The sequence below is a fragment of the Podarcis pityusensis genome, assembly GCF_964106645.2.
Source record: "Podarcis pityusensis genome assembly, chromosome: 3".
In the NCBI taxonomy this organism is placed as follows: domain Eukaryota; kingdom Metazoa; phylum Chordata; class Lepidosauria; order Squamata; family Lacertidae; genus Podarcis; species Podarcis pityusensis.
Window position 1 is genome coordinate 12555982 of NC_138026.1, and position 20717 is coordinate 12576698.

The 20717-nt window shown below is 40.9% G+C and overlaps 1 protein-coding gene and 1 long non-coding RNA gene across 16 annotated transcripts in view; one reads left to right on the forward strand and one right to left on the reverse strand.

Moving 5' to 3' along the window:
• The window catches only part of PLCB4 (phospholipase C beta 4), a 235918-nt gene extending 222599 nt beyond the window's left edge, over positions 1-13319 (forward strand). For 13 of the 15 annotated variants that reach the window (XM_080998990.1, XM_080998984.1, XM_080998992.1 and 10 more), the window contains 7 exons: positions 1080-1155; positions 2933-3108; positions 3236-3337; positions 5415-5472; positions 6361-6447; positions 9159-9195; positions 11549-13319. In XM_080998990.1, the coding sequence (XP_080855116.1) occupies positions 1080-1155; positions 2933-3108; positions 3236-3337; positions 5415-5472; positions 6361-6447; positions 9159-9195; positions 11549-11637 (625 nt within the window). In that variant the 3' untranslated portion in view covers positions 11638-13319. The remainder of the gene's footprint in view (positions 1-1079; positions 1156-2932; positions 3109-3235; positions 3338-5414; positions 5473-6360; positions 6448-9158; positions 9196-11548) is intronic. The other 2 variants (XM_080998986.1, XM_080998985.1) reach the window with 1 other exon arrangement.
• Positions 7457-19821, reverse strand: LOC308473775. The gene is made up of 2 exons (XR_013984307.1): positions 19787-19821; positions 7457-7739 (listed from the first exon to the last, which is right to left on the reverse strand). It is a non-coding gene; the product is annotated as an uncharacterized lncRNA (long non-coding RNA).
• Positions 19822-20717: the final 896 nt, after the last annotated feature.

The following is a 20717-nucleotide window of genomic DNA, read 5'->3' on the forward strand; positions in this document are numbered from 1 at the left end:
AACATTTTAAATTTCGTAAACCCAAAGCCTTGCTGTTAGAACTTTGTGGTTGTACGACAGCAACAGCAATTAAATGTACAGATCCACAAACACAAATTTCAAATTCAGAACAAATGCTGACTGCAGCAATAATGAAATTGCTCTTCCCAGTTCTCCACTTCCATTGAATTGGGGGCAGCCATTTTGATTATGTATCAGAGATTGCAATTGAACCCAGAGACAGTTTTGGAATAGACTTACAATTCCAGTGTTGGTGGACTTCTTACCTTCCCCTTTTGCCCTTCTTTTCTATTGTACAAGTTCCCCTTCCCCTGTTCCCCTTTGCTTGCTGAAACTCACAACATGATTGTTACATGTAGTTTGTTAGATTTTTCAAGGAGATGCACAGCCGCTACCTCCATAGTCACCATAGTGTCTCATGTGGCCTGTCACTTAGATATCGCACTCAAGCAAATGTCAGCTGGGATACTCAGTTGACTAGAGCATGGTGTTGATAATGCCAAGGTTGCAGGTTCGATCCCCATATGGGACAGCTGCATATTCCTGTATTGCAGGGGTTGGACGAGATAATCCTCAGGGTCCCTTTCAACTCTGAGTCTATGGCAAAAATATGGGAATAGAATTAAAAATAAAAACTCTGTGTCATGTTCAGTCTCTCTTATACGCACATACACACAAATACTGTAATGTGTAGTCAGACTTCTTCTATGTCCTCTCTAAAAATTCTGGATGTCCCTTTCTGACTGGTGGGGCAGATAAACATGATGCGTGTACAAAGCATGGCCACAATCTTAACTCCACTTACCTGGGAGTAAGCCCCATTGAATTCAGTAGGGCACACTTCTCAGCTGACATGGTTAGGCCTACTAGCAATTGCTTCTGACAAACCCATGGGCGGGAACTAGGATTGCAGCCTTATAGGCCAGTAAGCCAACAACATATGAAGTATGGCTGGTGAGTGAAAAGGAATATTATTATTCAGATATGCTTTGATATTTGGTTGTTTTCCACAATTGACTAGGATGTTTTGATACGTGGCTCTTGTCTTGACATTTCCCTACTTGTTTGTGTTCTTCCAGAGGAAATAATTGCCTTGAGGTGAAGAAAGAAATAGAAGATAAAATTCAGATACTAACATCAGATCATAAATCTAAGGTAAGAGAAGAACTGGGCATTTTGACAGTGCATTCTATCACATGAAGGTCTTGTGGGTAGATAGGTGCTCCCAGAAGCAGCAGATAACTTGCTCCTGCAGCAAGGAGTCAAAAGAAAGACTGGAGTTCCGCTCAGAGTTGGGTGAAACAAGCCACAACTTTTATGGAATTGAGTAGCTTCAAACCCTTCTGTGGTCTAGGCTGCTTCTCCTTTCCATTGGGGGAACTTGGGAGGAAGGATATCATAAGGCAAATGGATTATTTCTTCCCTTAGGAGTTACCAGTTTTAAGGTATCCCATTTCTACTGATCGAGGCTCTGCAAACCTCTTAAGGATGACCCTTCCTAAAGAGGTTTGTGCAAGTGCTCTGAGTAGAATTTTGGTGGGTTCTTGCTTTAAAACATCCTTACATTGACTTGGATCCCAACTTGACATCAGCTGAAGGGGATACTTCCAGAAAAGAGGAGGAGATTGTTCACACTTATTCCCTCCCTGCCCCTTGCAGCCCTCTGTGGCTTCTGAAAATCTGTGACGGGGTTGTGGAATGCCCTCCTATGCAGCGTAGGAGGGAAAACTGTGTTCTGCTGGGTGAAAAAGGAGTTGGTAAACATCTTCTTTCCCCTAATGGAAGCCTCCATTGGATTTGAGTCCTTTCTTTGAATGTAGGGTAACTCGGGACCCATGGCACTGTTAACAAGGGTTTTAGTGTTTGTTTTTCATCCCTGTGAGTATTAGAGGCATAAGCAACACAGGGATCCCTGTTAGGTTCTTTCCGACTTGATGAGAAACCTGTAGCTTTAAAATTGTCAAGTACTTATAAATGCAGGGTTCTGGTGGTGGCTTTGTGCAAGAAGAAAATGCTTCCTCTCCTGGTGTTTGAGGCATCTGGCTTTTACTGAACCCACCCACTGCATCCTTTTATGTCATATCCCAGACTGTTTTAGAGAATCCATTGAGTTTCAGTAGTGGATTTTTGGAGGGCATTGGGTAGGAGAGGATTGATGAAATTGACTTCTCCGCTTTGCATGAGCAGAAGCTGCGGAGAGGGAGGGAGAAACCCCTTTGGATAATAATATTTTTTTATATAAACTCATTGTGGAAAGAAGCATGACAAAGTATTTACATCCTTAGAAATATAGATACCTTGCTAGACTCTCCTAAAAGGGTAAAAAGGTAAAGGACCCCTGGACGGTTAAGTCCAATCAAAGGCAACTATGGGGTTGCAGTGCTCATCTCACTTTCAGGCTGAGGGAGCCGGTGTTTGTCCCCAGACAGCTTTCTGGGTCATGTGGCCAGCATGACTAAACTGCTTCTGGCACAACAGAACACAGTGACAGAAACCAGAGCACACAGAAATGCTGTTTACCTTCCTGCCACAGAAGTACCTATTTATCTATTTGCACTGGTGTGCTTTCAAACTGCTAGGTTGGCAGGAGCTGGGACAGAGCAACGGGAACTCATCCCATCGTGGGGATTCGAACTGCCGACCTTCCAGTCAGCAAGCCTAAGAGGCTCAGTGGTTTAGACCACAGCACCATCCACGTCCCTATTGTACCTGTAATCTGTGGCTACATTCACACTGCATCATATAATAGGTGTGAGGATTTTTTTTTGGGGGGGGTGCTTCTTGTCTTGATAATACACAGTAGTTGCATGGCAACATCTGATTTGTTATGTGATTCCTTTTCTGCATGCATATGTATGCTAATGGTTTCCAAAACCACCTGCAGAATAGTCCTCTTGACAGCCTGCCTGACGCAGTCCTCTTTTGCTAAAAGGTAAAAGAAATTGTGGCACAGCACACAAAAGAGTGGTCCGAGATGATCAACACCCACAGTGCCGAAGAGCAAGAGATGCGTGATTTTCACCTGAGCCAGCAGTGCGAGTTACTAAAGAAGCTGTTAATTAATGCTCATGAGCAGCAGACCCAGCAACTGAAGCTTTCACATGACAGGTGAGCATATTGGTGCTCCCATTCAGACAGAGGGGGCCTCCCCCTGAGCTTAGTGGAGCTTATTCCCAGGAAAGTGTTATAAGACTGTAGGCTTTTTGTAATGATTTCGCCTTTATCATTTTATTAGGGAAAGCAAAGAAATGCGTGCCAACCAAGCAAAAATTTCCATGGAAAATAGTAAAGCCATAAGCCAAGATAAATCTATCAAAAACAAAGCGGAAAGAGAGAGGTAAGTACTGCGTTCAATTGCTGTATATAGGATAAATTCTCACAGACCAGTCTGTTAAAACTTGCATTTTCAACTTCGTGATTTTGAGAAAGTTGTCTCTACATGATTCACTTGCTGAGCTTTTTTGAGAACTTATTATTTGGAATGCAGGTACAGAAACGTTAGCTTCCTGTGTGCACATAAGCAGATAAATCAATTTGAGCACAGATCTTGGTGTCCTCAGAATAGCAGGAGTCGCACAGGAAACCAAATTGACAACAAAGTGAGTGAGGCAAATAAATTGTTTGATGGAGGATACCCGATAACAGGAGACGAGGAAAAAGTGTCACGACTGATGTAATACGGGCTGTTCTGTGGGGGCAAAAAAATGTTCTGTTTATAATTCCATGGTGGAAAACAGCCATCCCCCTTTCCTTACAATATTCTGTTATTACTGTTATTCCTGATGGTACATCTACAGGAATGTGCAAGCAGCAGGTTGCCTTACCCTTTTGTTGAGTCTGCCCTAGGAAACAAGTCACTTGTCCCCATTCTTCAGGAGAGTACCTCCTAGGGCTTTAAAGTCATATATGGAGAACATTTTGTTTATTGTATTACGATTAAATCCCTTTCATCTTCCAAGAGTGATGTCTTATCTCCAGAAAGCCTGCAAAAGAGTTTTTATTTATTAAATAATTATGTGTTCTATCCCATGTCTCCCTCAAGGGCTTCAAGATGGTGTATCCAGTTATTTCTCCCATTTTCTTTTCTCTTCACAACAAGCCTGTGAGCTAGGCGGAGAGATAGCAATTGGTTTTATTTGTTTATTCAGTGTATCTCCCACCCTTCCTCCCAAAGGAGCCCAGGATGGCAAGGCTACCAAGACCATGACTTGGTAGATATGTGAACCTGGAGCTGAGACATGGTATTCAAAGCATCCCAGTAAACTTTCGAAACTGATCGCGCAAACTTCCCCACATCTAAACCCAACACTCTATCCCAGGTACAGCCAATGTTTTGCCTTCCAAAGGCTGTTGGACTCCCACCAGCCCCTGATAGCATGGCCAGTGTCTAGGGGCGATAGGTAAAAGGTAAAGGACCCCTGGACGGTTAAGTCCAGTCAAAGGCGACTATGGGGTTGTGGTGCTCATCTCGCTTCAGGCTGTGGGAACTGACGTTTCTCCACAGACAGCTTTCTGGCTCATGTGGCCAGCAGAACTACACCACTTCTGGCGCAATGGAGCACTGTGACGGAAACCAGAACGCACAGAAACGCTGTTTACCTTCCTGCCACAGCAGTACCTATTTATCTACTTGCACTGCCGTGCTTTCGAACTACAAGGTTGGCAGGAGCTGGGACAGAGCGATGGGAGCTAACCCCATCATGGGGATTTGAAATGCTGACCTTCTGATCGGCAAGCTCAAGAGACTCAAGTGGTTTAGACCACAGCGCCACTCGCGTCCCAGGGATGATAGGAGTTGTAGTCCAACACCCTTTGGATGGCACCGTGTTAACTATCCCTGTGACTGGAGCAGCATTCAAACATGTCTTTCTCCATATCAAGACAACAATTTCCTGGGCCAAATGTGTTGCTGCTAGTGAAGGAGTTAATGGGTTGGAATTCTCCATTTTATGGGGCTTCATGTATATCTCTAAAGGAATTCTACTCTCATTCTCTTAACTGCTAACTCCTCTATTTTGAATGTTGGGAAAATAAGATGCCTTTCTGCTAAAAACTAACCTAGGGGGACGAGGTGAAAAAGTATGTCAAGGGTCCTGTATCTTTTTATATTGTGTAGGACTTACAAGCTACAGCTTTTAAACTCCCTTCTACACAGCTGAGAAAGGTTCAGGAGCCCTGTCCTATTTTGCATCCGGTCACCCTCCTAAAACCACAAGTTGTCCCATCATTCTCATGGCAACTGAGATCCTTCCGTCGATGCTTGGGAACTTCAACTTGGAAGCTCCAAATCCCTGTGATTAACAGAAATTGAACTTGAGCTGCTTGCACCATCATTAATTTGTGCACCCTCTTCTCACTGACGTTTATTTGTTAAAAACAAACAGATTCTACAATGTTAGAAATGTCTTTTATAGGCGTGTCAGGGAACTGAACAGCAGCAACACAAAGAAGTTTCTGGAGGAGAGAAAGCGAGTAAGTAGCTAATTAGTTCACATATCCAAAAACATCTGCATCATACTCTTCAAAGAGTCTCTCCTTTTAATAGATATCCGCACACTTCTCAAAAACTCACCGGTTTGCCTATTTGAAACTTCACAGTAAGTCTAAGTACACTGCTGTTTCAATTTGCCACCTGAGTAATTAATTGGAAGGGTAGCGTTATACCAAACTGTCACCCACAGTCAAAAAAAACCCTTCCCATTTTAAGTGGTATCTTCTTCATACATGTTTGTGTTGCAGTTTGTATCCAGTGTTCCCCATCTCTGCTTCTCCTTAAAAGGGGATGGGGAAGCAGGGTCTTACTTTCCCTGACATCTTGCTTTTCCTTATAGCCTATCAGAGTTGACCTTGCTTGACATCGCTGTGAGCAAAGACATCTCACAGTTCTCACTTGGTTTGCTATGGGGAGGGAAGAAGGCTTGTACTCCTGCCGCAGTGTTCTGATAGTCTCTTCTGGCAAGCTTTTCTCACTAGTTGGTCTCTGCTTTAGGTGTTCAGTTTGTGTTCTTAAATGTATACTTGGTTGTTCTTGTACTGTTTTTCAATAATAGTAATAGTAGTAGTAATAACCAAACACCATACCCTCTGTACAACGTCTGAACTTCACACCTCTTCAATTCGCTCTTGATAGGGAAAATCATAAAAAGGGGAGTGGTGGCAAATGATAAATCAGAAGTGCCAAAGAACCAGCCTTTGCTTTTGGCACAAAGACACCCAGTTCTTTCATTATGTACACCATAGCAGTAAGAATCTATCCCTCCACAAAGTTTTAGAAGAGTGGCTACTACTTTTAATAGCCCCAAGCAGCCACTTAGAAAATTTTTATGTTTCGTTTTTGCATTTGCCTGTTTTTGTTTACAGCTGGCAATGAAGCAATCAAAGGAAATGGACCAGCTGAAGAAAGTTCAACTTGAGCATCTAGAAATTCTGGAGAAACAAAATGAGCAGGTAATTGTGAAATGGCCTATGAAAGGCAAGTGGGGGGGGGTATGAAGCGTTCAGTTAAGGAATTGGTTATTGGAGTAATTGATCAAAAATACATGATTGACGAAGTTGTGCCCCAGAATATATATATTTTAAAATACTTTATTTGATATGCATGTGTCTGTGTATTTTGTGTATATTATTTTTAGTTGAAGTACAGTGGTACCTTCGGTTACGAACGGGATCCGTTCTGGAGGCCCGGACGTATGTCAAAAACTTCGTAACCGGAGGTGTCCTTCTGCGCACGCATGCAGCGCGATTGAGCGCTTCTGCGCATGCGCACATGGCAAAAACACGGAAGTGTATACTTTCGTTTTTATTGCAGCCATAACCTGAAGATTCCGTAACCTGGAGGTTACGCAACACGAGGTACCACTGTACTCAGAAAAATGAATGGTGGCAGGCTCCAACTTAAAAGGCATATTCCCCCTTCTCTTCACATAGCAGGGACTGCCTTTTATAATACCCTAGTGCCTCAACAAAAAATAAAGGTACAGCTATACCTTGGTTTTCAAACAGCTCAGTTCTCGAATGTTTTGGCTCCCAAATGCTGCAAACCCAGAAGTGAGTGTTCTGGTTTACGAACTATTTTGGAAGCCGAACCTCTGATGGGGCTTCTGCAGTTTCCAGTTGGCTGCAGGAGCTTCCTGCAGCCAATCGGAAGCCGTGCTTTGGTTTTCGAACATTTTGGAAGTCAAAAGGGACTTTCAGAATGGATTGCGTTTGACTTCCAAGGTACGACAGTACTTCTTTTTTTCCATTTGCAAGTGGATATGAATTTAGTCAGATCAATGCAGAGAATATAACTAAAACACCTGATTAAGATTTCTTGAATTGGGTGCCAGCCCTATTGTTTTTAATGTGTCATACACTGTCACCTTCAATCTCACCTGTTAATGCAAGATCATATTTATTTTAATAGTCTTGGTGCTGGAAGATTTAGGATTGACACTTTCAAAATGCTGTTTTGAAATGGTTTCGTTTTCCAGTTTATTTTCTCTCATTCCACTAGGTATTATTTCACTTTCAATAAGCACAAAACTTGCAAGAGCAAAGCCAGAAACCTGTGTCTTTCCATAGGTGCTTCTCCCTTTTTTGGGGTGGTGTTGGTAAGCCTTTCAAAGTCCTGTAGTCCCTGCAAAAGGAGCGCACCCTCTTCTGGGTGTTCCTTCGTGCACCAAGTTGAGACTGGGTGTATACCAGGCTTCCTCAACCTCGGCTCTCCAGATGTTTTTGGCCTACAACTCCCATGATCCCTGTTGAAATAATATTTATTAAGGTTTCAAAAACAGAAGATTACATAGATAAAAAGAAAAGAAACAAAAGGAAAAAAAATACAAAATACAAAATACAGAAAAAAGATTAAAAAAAACACTTAAAAACAAATCAATCTTTCCGAACCTTACATTTCATTTCCTTGTTTCCCTGACCTCCTCTCACCTCCCTTTTTTGTATTCCAGTTCAATTGGTTAATTCAGCAATTCCTTTCCCTCTTTGTTTTTGTCTTAATCCTTTAACTTAATATATTATAGCTTTGGATTCTCACCTATTAACAAACCATTTTTACATACACCTTCATAACATTGCTGCTAAAACCACTTAACTTCATTCTGACATCATTCTAACATTCATTAATTTTGCAGTATTTCTGTAAATAGTCTTTAAATTTCTTCCAATCTTCTTCCACCGACTCTTCTCCCTGGTCTCGGATTCTGCCAGTCATTTCCGCCAATTCAATGTAGTCCATCACCTTCATCTGCCATTCTTCCAGAGTGGGTAAATCTTGTGTCTTCCAATATTTTGCAATAAGTATTCTCAACTCCCATGATCCCTAGCTAGCAGGACCAGTGGTCAGGGATGATGGGAATTGTTTCAAAACATCTGGAGGGCCGAGGTTGAGGAAGCCTGGTGTACACAGTGACCCTACCAGCTCCTCTCTCCTTTGGCATTCCCAGCCTCAGAGGCCTAATGAAACTTAAACCCAGATATCCTCTAGAACAGAGTGGTCCAATGCGTGGCCCTAGAGGAATTTTGGTGGCCCTCAGCAAAATTTGACCCCAACCCTCATGCTGCCTTCCCAAAGCTGGGTAAGCATGGTGCTGGGCTTTGGGAAGGAGGTGGGAGAGCTTTGACAGAGTCCTTTTCCCAGCTTTGGGAAGGAGGTGGGAGGGCTCTAGGACCCCACCACCGGCATGACAGGTTCTGTGTCAAAGTATTCTTGCAGCCCACTTGGTTTGAAAAGTTGGGCTCCCCTGTAATAATAATAATAATAATAATAATAATAATAATAATTTATTACTTATACCCCACCCATCTGGTTGGGTTTCCCCAACCACTCTGGGCAGCTTCCAACAGGAGAATAAAAATACATTAAAATACATCTAGAAGTCACTTAGGTTGTAGTCTTGTTACCTGCATACCTGGGACTCAGTCTACTGAGCTAAGTGGGACTTACTTCTGACTAGATGTGGTAACGAGCATTTTGTGAAACCTTCGTTACCAGAGGAAAATGGAGACGTGAAGATGAAAGCAGAAACAAACAGAAAATGTTTTATATATATATATTTGCATTTATTTTCCTTGCATTTGTTTGTCGTTCTCATCTCAGCTGCCATTCCTTTTATTTGCCTTGTTGTATTTCTCTATTTTGACATTATTATTTTTTGTGCAAACAGCTTTTGAAATCCTGCCATGCAGTCTCTCAAACTCAAGGTAGGATTGATCGGTACTGAGCTAGCTACTACATTCAGTGTGCTTTCCTTCTAAAATAAATCATTTTTCACTGAGACTATTTTTTGTGTGTGTGTAGATCTAATTAGTGATGGATGAGCTACCTTTGGCTTGATTTGGAATAAGCTTGGAAAGCTTGTCCATTTCCCAAGAGTTCTTTCTTAGCTCATAATGTTGGCACATGTGCACCGATGTGCTGTGCACATATGTATTGCCCCTGGAAACTGTAGTTCTGTTGGTACCTCATGCATGATTGCCATTTCAATCGACACAGATTGAATTTAGCTAGGCCATTCCCCAATTTGTAGTTCATATGGCATGGTATTGTTTTGGAAAACATATGCTATTTTTAAAAAAAGTTTGAATCCCTGCAACGGGGTGAGCTTCCGTAGCTTGGTCCCTGTTCCTGCCAACCTAGCAGTTCGAAAGCACATCAAAGTGCAAGTAGATAAATAGGTACCGCTCCAGCGGGAAGGTAAACTGCATTTCCACGTGCTGCTCTGGTTCGCCAGAAGCGGCTTAGTCATGCTGGCCACATGACCCGGAAGCTGTACGCCGGCTCCCTCAGCCAATAAAGCAAGATGAGCGCCGCAACCCCAGAGTCGGCCATGACTGGACCTAATGGTCAGGGGTCCCTTTACCTTTATGGCATGGTATTGTTTTGGAAAACATGCTATTTAAAAAAAAAGTTCCCATAGTTTCTCAACACCCAACAAGAACCAAGAGTCTGGTGAGTGTTGACCATACATGCGCAGAATCTTGTTTAATACCCAGAACTGGAGAAGAAATTATAGGCTGAATGGTGTTCAGCTCATAATCTAGCCAAGCATTGTGAGTTTGACAAGTTTACAAGCATTGGATAAATTCGCAATCATTGTGAGCTGTACCAGATAATACAAATTTGGGTACCATTTATAGATGCAATCGCTGAGATGTGTCATTTGCATAACAAAGACAATGTTTCAGAACAACCCAGTGTTTTCATTGTTTCAGAAGCACTGCAGGTCAAACTATAATTAATATAATAGTGAGACCATGCCTTTTGTATGTGATAAGTCATTCAAAATGAATCAACAAGTAGGTTTCCTCTATAAAAGTATAACTTCATTTGACAAAATGTTGGACTTGAAAAACTTTGATCAGTCCACCTTTGCTTCCTGAATTTGTCCATAAGGTGTTCTTGCATTGATTATCATGAATTTTGTAAACTGAATTATCGTGAATTTTGTGGATGAAATTAGATAGTCACCTTTCCTATTAAAGTCATGTTCATGAATGATGCAAGATGCCACATTTTAAACCCTTTTTTCCTCTAAATTCATGCAGTGCCAAGTGCATAATAATTACAACTCTACTACACATTCCTGAAAAAAGTAGGCAGAAATGAGATCACATTCATTGGAATTTTGTTTGATAAGAATTCATCTTCATTTGCATCTATAATCTTTTGCTGTTAAGTTTTTCAGTGTGGCAAACATGATTCTTATTTAGTCAGTAATATATCTAAAGGTCTGTTTTGCGTCCCTTTTCTCAACATAAAATGACTGAATTAGGTTTTCCCAAATTTTGTCTCCCATCATGACTAAGGCTTTGCTTTTAGACTCCTGAATATTTTGCTTCCCCATTGTTAATTTGAAAGTGTTGCAAAAGATAACTTATGAGAATATAGTCCATCTTCAAACAATCCCTAAAGCCATGATTAGTCATTTAAAGACAGTTTGAGGAAGGCGACGGGTAACTGAATTTCATCTGGAACGTTCCAGATGTTGAAATATACATATATAGGTCAGCATTTCAAAAGAGGTTGTACTTGCTGAGCCATACATTATGTTTCCACATTTTCACTTATGATTTTTGCCCATTAATGTCTGACTTCAAATACTTGAAAGGAAGGAGGAGGGAGCTATAATGCCCTTTCATGCTTGTGTTGCTCAGATTTTTAGGTTTCTAAAAAATCCAGTGGTTTCCATAGAGAAGCATAGCAATAGCATCCGTCCCTCACTTTTATATTTGAATTTGGTTAGTGGAGAATTGTGTTTATTTGGTGTGCCTGCAAATAGAAAACAGCCCTCGTTTATTCAGTTATTCCTCGCATGCATAGCAACTCTGAGGCACACTCACAAACACATAAGTTGCATTACAAAGAGGAGCTACAAATCTATGATTTACCTTGAGTTGAAGGTTAGCTCTGTACATTTATCCCTATTGCAATAACACCCAAATCAGCCTGGAATCACAGTCTGAAAGTGGTACTCAGATGCACAGTCTCTTCTCCCCCTCCGCCCCACCACTGTGTTCTGTCCTGTTATAACTGCACAATTGTCCTGGTTTGCAGGCGAAGGAGATGCAGCAGATGGTGAAGCTAGAAGCAGAGATGGACCGCAGGCCAGCAACAGTGGTATAATGCTCCAACACACAAACTGAAGTCTGAAAACCCCGTATGTTTTTGTATTTGCAAAGCCAACTCACTAAACATTGGAAGGCAGTGTCTCTTCTACTTAGTGTCAAGCAAGCGTAGCTGGGAATCACTGATGAAGAACTTAGAATTTTTGTAACATTTGGAGTACTGTATTTTATTTTTAGCAATCGACGATGCTTCTAAAAAAAGAGAAGATTTTTAAATTCTGTCCAGTTCATAAGAAAAATGCTCCCCTTTGAACAAGGGTGTGTGTGTGTGTGTGTGTGTGTGTGTGTGTGTGTCAGTCAGAGCTACAGGATCAGACCAGTCTAATACAGCAAAACATTAATTACTATTTTATAATAATTTGCACTTGTCTATTATTAACTTATATTGATATTTTATATCACATTTTGCCTGGGCTTCTTTTGCTTTTGAGAAAACCAGGAGTTCCCAGGACCTCACAGCATCCTGACCCAAGAGCCTTTGAAAAGGGGCACTGGGTCCCCCCCCCCCGAGTAAATTGCAATAAATTTGACACCATAGCTTAAAGAAAACTGTCTCTGGAGTTTTTCTTTTTACTGTAAGGACAAACTAGAACTACCAGATTTAATGATGGTGCAAATTAAAATAATGTATTAAGAAACCACCCTCTCTAAAGTTAGTAGAGAAGGTAAACATGCAGTATAAAATCTGTCCCGGTTCTTTTTCCTGTATTCAGAATTACGTCATCAAGAACTGCTGTATCAGGTTGGTCTTGTCTGGTTGAAGCTACTGTTTTGTACAACGCTGCTGAAAGGATTGCCAAGTGGCAAAAAGAAACCAGTCTTTGTGCCAAATCTACTTATTATGACAAAAAGTAAAGGAACTGTATTCGTAGGCACTTTAACAAACGTTTACATCCTACTTAACAGTTGCATATTGATCCATTTGTTACCAGGCCCCCAATACTACAGCTCATTGTATCTTAAGTTTTGTTAAATAGCTGTTTTGGAGGGGTAGAGAGAATTTGTAACTGTGAAAATGTAGAGTATTTATACACATGCAATCACACTATTGTAGAAGATCACGTTCCTGTTTCGACATTGTCGGCAGTAGTAAACAAAAACCTGTGTGCATGTGGTCCAGACACCAATTTTTTCAGTGACTATTGTATGACCGCCCAGTTATTCTCTTACTGGTAAACAAATAGAGTCTGTGTATGATTATGAGACAGAATATTTGAATAACTAACGAAACATAGGGGTATATATATATATAAATATATGTGTATATGAATTATGTGGGCATTCTTAATACTTCAAGTTCTAGTTGAAAAAAGAAAGTATATTAATTTAATTTTACACAATATATTTATGCAGATTTTCAGACTTTCATATCAGGAATAACCCTTTTTATGTCTGTTATATATATATATATCTCCAAACAATTTGCTACAGTATTAACGCGCATGTTCTCAAAGCCCGCTGTAGTTACAACGCAGAACAATGCACGCCAGCCTTCTGCTTGGAACTGTCAACATAAGAGACTGTGGGAAGCTGGTAGTTTAGAACAAATCAGACAACTGATTTCAGTAACGCTGAATACCAATCATGTTGTTGTATATGCTTGTACAAACCGATTCTACGTATTCCTTTAAAAATGCCATAATGATGTAACTGTCCCGAGATAATAACTTTCAGGTTCTCTAATAAAATTTTGAAAAATACCCATGGTGTCTCCGGTAGCATGAATCAAATTATTCTTATGTTCACAGGCTGCCTAGGGTATAATTCTGTAAAGTTGCTCCAAAGAGGAAACTGTTAAGTTGTGGGCGAACATATCAGATGACACAGCAATTTTTCAAACAGCTCTTGTTTATTCAGAGGCCAGAACAGAACTGAACTGAGGAGCTTAGTCAGCCTGCTTATATAGAGCTCCAGAACAACGTAACTGTAGCAACTTTCTAAAACTATCCAATCACTGAATGTCACTTTCGATCCTTCATTTGCATACAAACTATCCAATCACTGAATGTCACTTTCGATCCTTCATTTGCATAACTATCTACAGTATCCCCCTGCTGGCCCAGGGTGAGAACTTCAGTACGTAACAGAAACGTATTGATCTAGTCAGCTTTGCCTTCTGTTGCAGACGTAGGAAACCCATTTTGGGGCTAAGGGCAGCATTGACAGTCACCTGCACCTCAGAGCCAGGTGCCAGCAGGGGGCATGGCTAATGTACACATGCATCCCAGACTGGTCTGCTGGCAGCAGTATCACTGGGGAAATTCTACTCAATATTGATCCAGAACAGAACTCCAACATATAGTTAGCAGAGTAAAAACTTAAACACGTTGCAGGATTCCCGAAAAATAGACCAGCAGCAATTGCATTTCATTCAGCAGAGCTTTACTGCTAATGAAGGCAAATGAGCATCATGGTCACAAAGCCAATACATTCAGGATTGGCACTGTCCATAAGAAATCCAGTTGCAGCAGACTTCACTTACACTTAAAATAAGTCTAAACCTTAACACTAAGCGTACTATGTACAGAACACCAGACCAGAAGGAAGAGAGATAGAAAGTGAAAGGGGGAAAGCCAGGCTCCTTCTGGCCTATTTTTATAGTCAACATGACCTTGACAGAAGAGATAACAGAACCAGTTCAAACCAGCTGTACTCAGTTTCTCTGAAAGTATAACCCAAACATCATGAACCTTCTGTTTCTTTCACACAAGGAAGCTTACAGAACCCTCTTGAATTAATTGAATTAATTAGAATAGGAAAGATCTCTGCACATCAGATCAATACTTTCTGCACTAAGAAATCCAAACTGACAATATGCATGTTCCATCACCCCACATGCAGGCATGCAGTGCTCTTTCCCGCGCTCATATACTCACATGTAGGTTAGGGCTGGGTAGTATATTGATTATCCCCCAAAACTGGTTTGAAATGATGATATCAGTTTCACAATTTTTAACTTGGCAATATATTGTGAATCATGATGTGTGTGTTTGTGTGCTGTGCAAAAATCATGATGTGGACCAGCCAATGCCTCTACATAGCACCATCTTTATTTCAGACATTGTGATATATCAGTATATTGCAATGTTTAGCTGGTGATATATCGCCATGTTGGAAACCAGGTATCGCCCAGCCCTGTTGTAGGCACACTCCCCCAGAGGAATAATTGACACCTCTGTTCACATACTGTCAAAGCTTCGGGAAAGCTATTCCTCCCCCGGTTGCAGCGAGAGCAGAGAAAATAAGGTCAAGTCCTTTTTAATGAGTTTATTCTCTCATAATAGCGAGAGACAAAAGAACGCAGCAAGCCTTAACAATGGCGTTGCTCCAAACTGGGCTCCTCCTCCCACCTTCCTAGAAGAAGAGGAGAAAAGGGTTTGGATTTGATAACCCGCTTTATCACTACCCTACAGAGTCTCAAAGCGGCTAACATTCTCCTTTCCCTTCCTCCCCCACAACAAACACTCTGTGAGGTGAGTGGGGCTGAGAGACTTCAAAGAAGTGTGACTAGCCCAAGGTCACCCAGCAGCTGCATGTGGAGGAGCAGGGAAGCGAACCCGGTTCACCAGACTACTGCTCTTAACTGCTACACCACACTGGCTCCCTAGCAACAGCATCCACCTTTATGGTGGCCACTCGTGGTCAAATGTCTCTGAGTCCTTTTTTCCTGCACTCTTAACAAACACCGAGTTCTGGGAGAAGGGGGGTCAGAAATACTCTCCACTGACAGCGTGTCATCTGGCTGCCCTGCTGCAGTCCCACCCCACTTCTAACACTTCGCAGCAATTCTGTTAGTCTGTCTGAGCTGTGACTTTCCTCAAACCCCTGCTGTAATCAAGGCTGCCTCCCTTTTCTCCTGAAGCATCAGGTGAAAGGGGGGTGGTCTCCTCCATTCCTCCTCCATCTCGCCATCTTGAGTCCAATTTCTGACACATACTTGGCTTTCTGCAACAGCATTGCTGCCACAAACTGGGATGGTGACAGGGCAGGGTGGCTGTGAAATTGAGACTGTTTCAGAGACACAAATCAATCACCCCTGCCACTGTGCTCCAAATCAACCTTACCACCACACTCCAAAGAACCACGGCAGGGAGTGAGGGTTGATGGAAATGCTATCCTTCATGCTAAAAGAGCAGGCAGAAAGCTGTATACCTGAAGGAGCGTCTCCACCCCCATCGTTCAGCCCACACACCGAGGTCCAGTGCCGAGGGCCTTCTGGTGTTCCCTCATTGTGAGAAGTGAGGTTACAGGAAAGCAGGCAGAGGGCCTACTCAGTAGTGGCGCCCACCTTATGGAACTCCCTCCCATCAGATGTCAAGGAAATAAGCAGCTATCTTCTCTTTAAAAGACATCTGAAGGCAGCCCTGTTTAGGGAAGTTTTTAATATTTAATGCTGTATTGTTTTTAACACTCGATTGGGAGCCGCCCAGAGGAAACTCAGCCAGATGGGTGGGGTATAAATAAATTATTATTAAACAATAATAATATTTCTGTGGGGTTTAGTGCGAATATCAATCTAAAAGCCCCCGGGCTGCTCTTTAAGGACAAAAGGCACCATTCCCTATTTAAATTTATTTGGTTTTTCAAATTTAAATCTTACAGAAATATATCAATCATAAATCATAAAAACAAAACTCCAATGAATCTCTTGGACTTCCCTCCTCCCCTTTGTGGGTCCTATGGTTAATCATTTCCTCCTGCATCTTTTATGATGATCCAAATCTTTTACATCCCCATTATGTCCAAAATTCACCCTTAAATTACAAATGTTATTCCAATCCTACTAGTGATTTCAACTGTTTACAATGGTCTTTAAGTTAAGTTATAAATTTCCCCCCATTGTTAAAGAAGACAACGTTCCTACCAGAGAAGAATGGCAGGTGAAGTTAATGGACTATGCTGAAATGGCTAAAACGACCAGAAGAGTCAGAAATCAGGAAGACCAAAATGTTAACAAAATTTTAAGAAAAGTCAGCATTCCCACCCATCGCTCCAGTACTGTGGAGGCGAGAAATGCTGCCTTCTACTCTGAAATAGAAAGCAGAGAACTTGTCTCCAGTTTCGGTGCCACAGTGCTTCATACCAGAGAGAAAACCCCTGGCAGCTCTTTAGAGAGGGTCTCTGAACAGTGGCAAGGATTTTATATTACAATCTCAGGGCAGAGATCTGTAGATAAAGCGCTGTGTCTGCTCTTTAGAGATTACTTTGTGAAAATCAGGCAAGAGTGCTTTATCTCCCAGTCAGATCCCAATGTTTATTTGTTTAGGTGACTTGTATGCCACCCTTAGCACAAGCCACAGAACAGTTTTCAACAAAATCAGATAGAATAAAAAGACATGAAACCTGTAAAAAAAAGCACAAGAATAATGATGCACAACACTAAATTGTTATTGCCAGTAGCAGCAATTTGTCTAATCAGGACTGTCACCTTGCAGATCCCCACTTAAGTAAAACTGCAGTTCCTGGCAAGTTCTACTTCACAGAACTTGCTCAGCCATCTCTGACCCACTCCTGTCTTCTTTAATTTTAGCCTGTAATTCATTTCTAGGTTATGGATCTCCAATAAGAAAACGTTCTGGCTGTGACCCAGTGCATTTTCATTGGAAATCCCACCCACCTTTCTTATCTTAATCTTATCCATACCGACCAGGCTGGTTTTTTACCCAATAGGCAAATAAAAGACAACATAAGACATACAATAAATATCATTGAGTACTTAGAATGTAAAAACGAAATCCCTGCAGCTTTACTGTTTATTGATGCAGAAAAGGCATTCGATAACGTATCCTGGCGTTTTCTTATAAAATGTTTGGAAATGACAGGGATAGAGGGCACATTCCTGGAAGGAATAAAAGCAATCTACTCACAACAAAGTGCTAAATTAATTATTAATAATAACTTAACAGAACCCTTTGAAATCTCGAAGGGTACTAGGCAGGGGTGCCCTCTGTCACCTCTTCTGTTTATTATGATGTTAGAGATAATTACAAATAAGATAAGAAAAACTTCAGAGATACGCGGAATAAAAATAGGAGTGAAAGAATACAAATTGAAAGCTTATGCTGACGACCTTATGTTGTCTTTGGAGGATCCAGAAGAGAGTGTCAGTAAGGTGTTAGATCTATTAGAAGAATTCGGAAAACTATCCGGTTTTAAATTAAACAGAACAAAGACTAAAATGTTGATTAAAAATGTAGAAGAGAAGGTAAAAAACCACCTTGAATCTCAGACTGGAATTAAAGTAACCAAAAAAGTAAAATACCTTGGAATCTGGTTAACGACAAAGAACATTAATTTGATGGAAGATAATTATACAACCGCATGGAAAGAAATAAGGAAGGACTTAGATACCTGGAATAGAATAAAGCTATCATGGTCGGGGAGAATGGCGGCAATAAAAATGAGTCTATTACCGAAACTGCTATTCTTATTCCAGAATATACCAATAATCAGGGGAACATCAATATTCAAGGGCTGGCAGAAAATACTTTCGAAATTCATCTGGCAAGGAAAAAGGCCGAGAATTAGATTCAAATTACTCACAGACCAAAGAGATAGAGGAGGATTCGCAGTCCCAAATTTAAAGTTATATTATGAAGCCTCATGCCTCTGTTGGGTCAAGGATTGGATTATTATAAAAAATAAAGATTTGCTAGATTTAGAAGGATTTGATTTAAGATTCGGTTGGCACGTTTACCTATGGCGTAATAAGGGAAAGATCCATAAAGGATTTTCTAACCATATCTTCAGAGGGCCATTACTGGAGGTGTGGGAAAGAAATAAAAAATTATTGGAACAGAATACCCCTTGGTGGCTTTCGCCAATCGATATCCTGACAATAAAAAAAACAAATATCGAAGGAGAAAGATGGACCTACGAAGATTTATTAGTAAAAACAGAGACCGGTTGGAGGATTAGGCCATATGAAGAAATAAAGAACAAATTGACAGGTTGGATCCAATTTCATCAAATCAACTCTATCTGGACCGAGGATAAAAAAAATGGGATAAGTGAGAAAAAATCTAGATTCCAGATTGAAATATTAGAAAGTAAAACAAAACTCCTATCGAAAATGTATAGCCTGTTGCTCGAATGGGACACCAAAGATGAAGAAGTAAAGGAGGTAATGGTGAGATGGGCAATGGACTTTGGGTATAACATAGAGTTTGATAAATGGCAGGCACTATGGAATAAAGGTATGAGATTCTCGGCATGCACAACACTCAGGGAAAATATGTACAAAATGATGTACAGGTGGTACGTAACGCCCGTAAAACTGGAAAAAATATATAAAACTGGGGATAAATTATGCTGGAAGTGCAAGATTAAGGAGGGTGATTTTTATCATATGTGGTGGTTGTGCGAGCCTATTAGAAAATTTTGGGAATCTATTTACAATGAACTAAAAAAAATCTTTAAATATACCTTTATAAAAAGACCTGAAGCCTTTTTGCTGGGGATAATTGGAGAGGAAATCAAAAAGGAAGATCAAACACTCTTTCAGTACGCGACAGTGGCCGCCAGAACTCTAATAGCGCAGAATTGGAAGACACCAAGAATCCCAACCATAAATGAATGGCAGTCAAAACTACTCAACTATCTAGAATTGGCAAAAATGACACAGAAAATAAGAAATCAAAAAGACACAAAGTTTAATAAAGATTGGAATAAATTCATGGCATACATGGAAACAGAGGTAAAAAAAAACTAAAAGACACAGTAGGTGCGATATAACACTTGTGATGTAAAGAATTTTTTTTTGAGGAAAAGAAACTACAGATAGAAAAATTTTATAACACATTCCGAAACAGAGATGAAGGGAAGTCAGTCAGTGTTGTGTGTTATGTAGTTAATGTAGTTAATTTGTTGTTGTCTTATGTCAGGAGTATGTATATATTTTTTTATATATTTTTTTTCTTTATTTAGTTTTTTTTGGTGTGAATGCGTTGTGTTTGTCTTCTTTGTTTGTATGGTGTTATAAAATAAAATTTATATTTAAAAAAAAATAATGGAAATCCCACCCACCTTTCTCCATCTTTACTTTTAAAATATCATACAAAACTGATCCTGGGTTGAAATCCATCAACAACACTCTTCTGGCATTACTAAAAGGTGCACATTCGTATCTTACAGATCCTTTCTTATCATTGTTATTTGGTTAACCTGCCTTGCTGTAGCCATCTGTCCTACACAGGAAGTGAGTGACCACGGTCAAGCTTTGTATCACACGGTTTCCCAAGCAACTGAAGCCTTCCTTTGTGATGTCTCTGTAATTGTTTGCTGTGTGACTGAAGGACTGAAAACCTTACATCTTCAGCAATCACAATAGCATTAGTTTGATCAACACAGAGCCGATCTTTCTGCTTTGTGAGACTTTGCACATTTCCTCCTCTCTGCCCTTGCACCAATGTGCTCCTGCTGCCTGCTTAGACACTCAGCAATCTTCACAGAAATACAATTCCGGCTACAGTTAATAGTCTTTCCATTTTCTCCACATCCATCATTTTATCATACCCCCTCCCCCAATTATTTACCCCTTTCCTAAACTAAAAAGGTTGAAACTTTTGTAACTTTTCCCCATACAGAAATTGCTCCAACCCTTTGATCATTTTGTCTGCCCTTTTACAACTCCGCAATATAATATTCTTTGAGAGAGGTGGGAAACAAAAGTCTGTACAGTGTAAAATGTGCAGTGTAAAGTTAAAGTTATTATGTATAAAGTTGTGTGGCGAGTTCCCGCCTCCCACCAGTAGAAATAAAGACACGTGACACCATTATTTTAGGTTAATGGGCTAAAATTGGCCACAACTTTATTGGTTACAGGTAAAGAGCAGTATTGGCTTAGGCATTAGTCCTATCCGACTATCCGGCTTCAGCCTGCTTGCTTGAAGACCGGGAAGAGTTAACACCAGCAGGGGGAGCCCTGCTGATGCACATCAACTAGGTACTCCCCCGGGGTCACCGCTCAGGGGCGCGCTTTAGGCCCTGGCCTCCATAGGCTTCGGACGAGGCCACCCCCCCCCCCCGGAATCCTTTATCGGACTACCCTCCAATATTTGGGGGAGGTGATGGCACTCCTCCCCCCCAACACATCTACA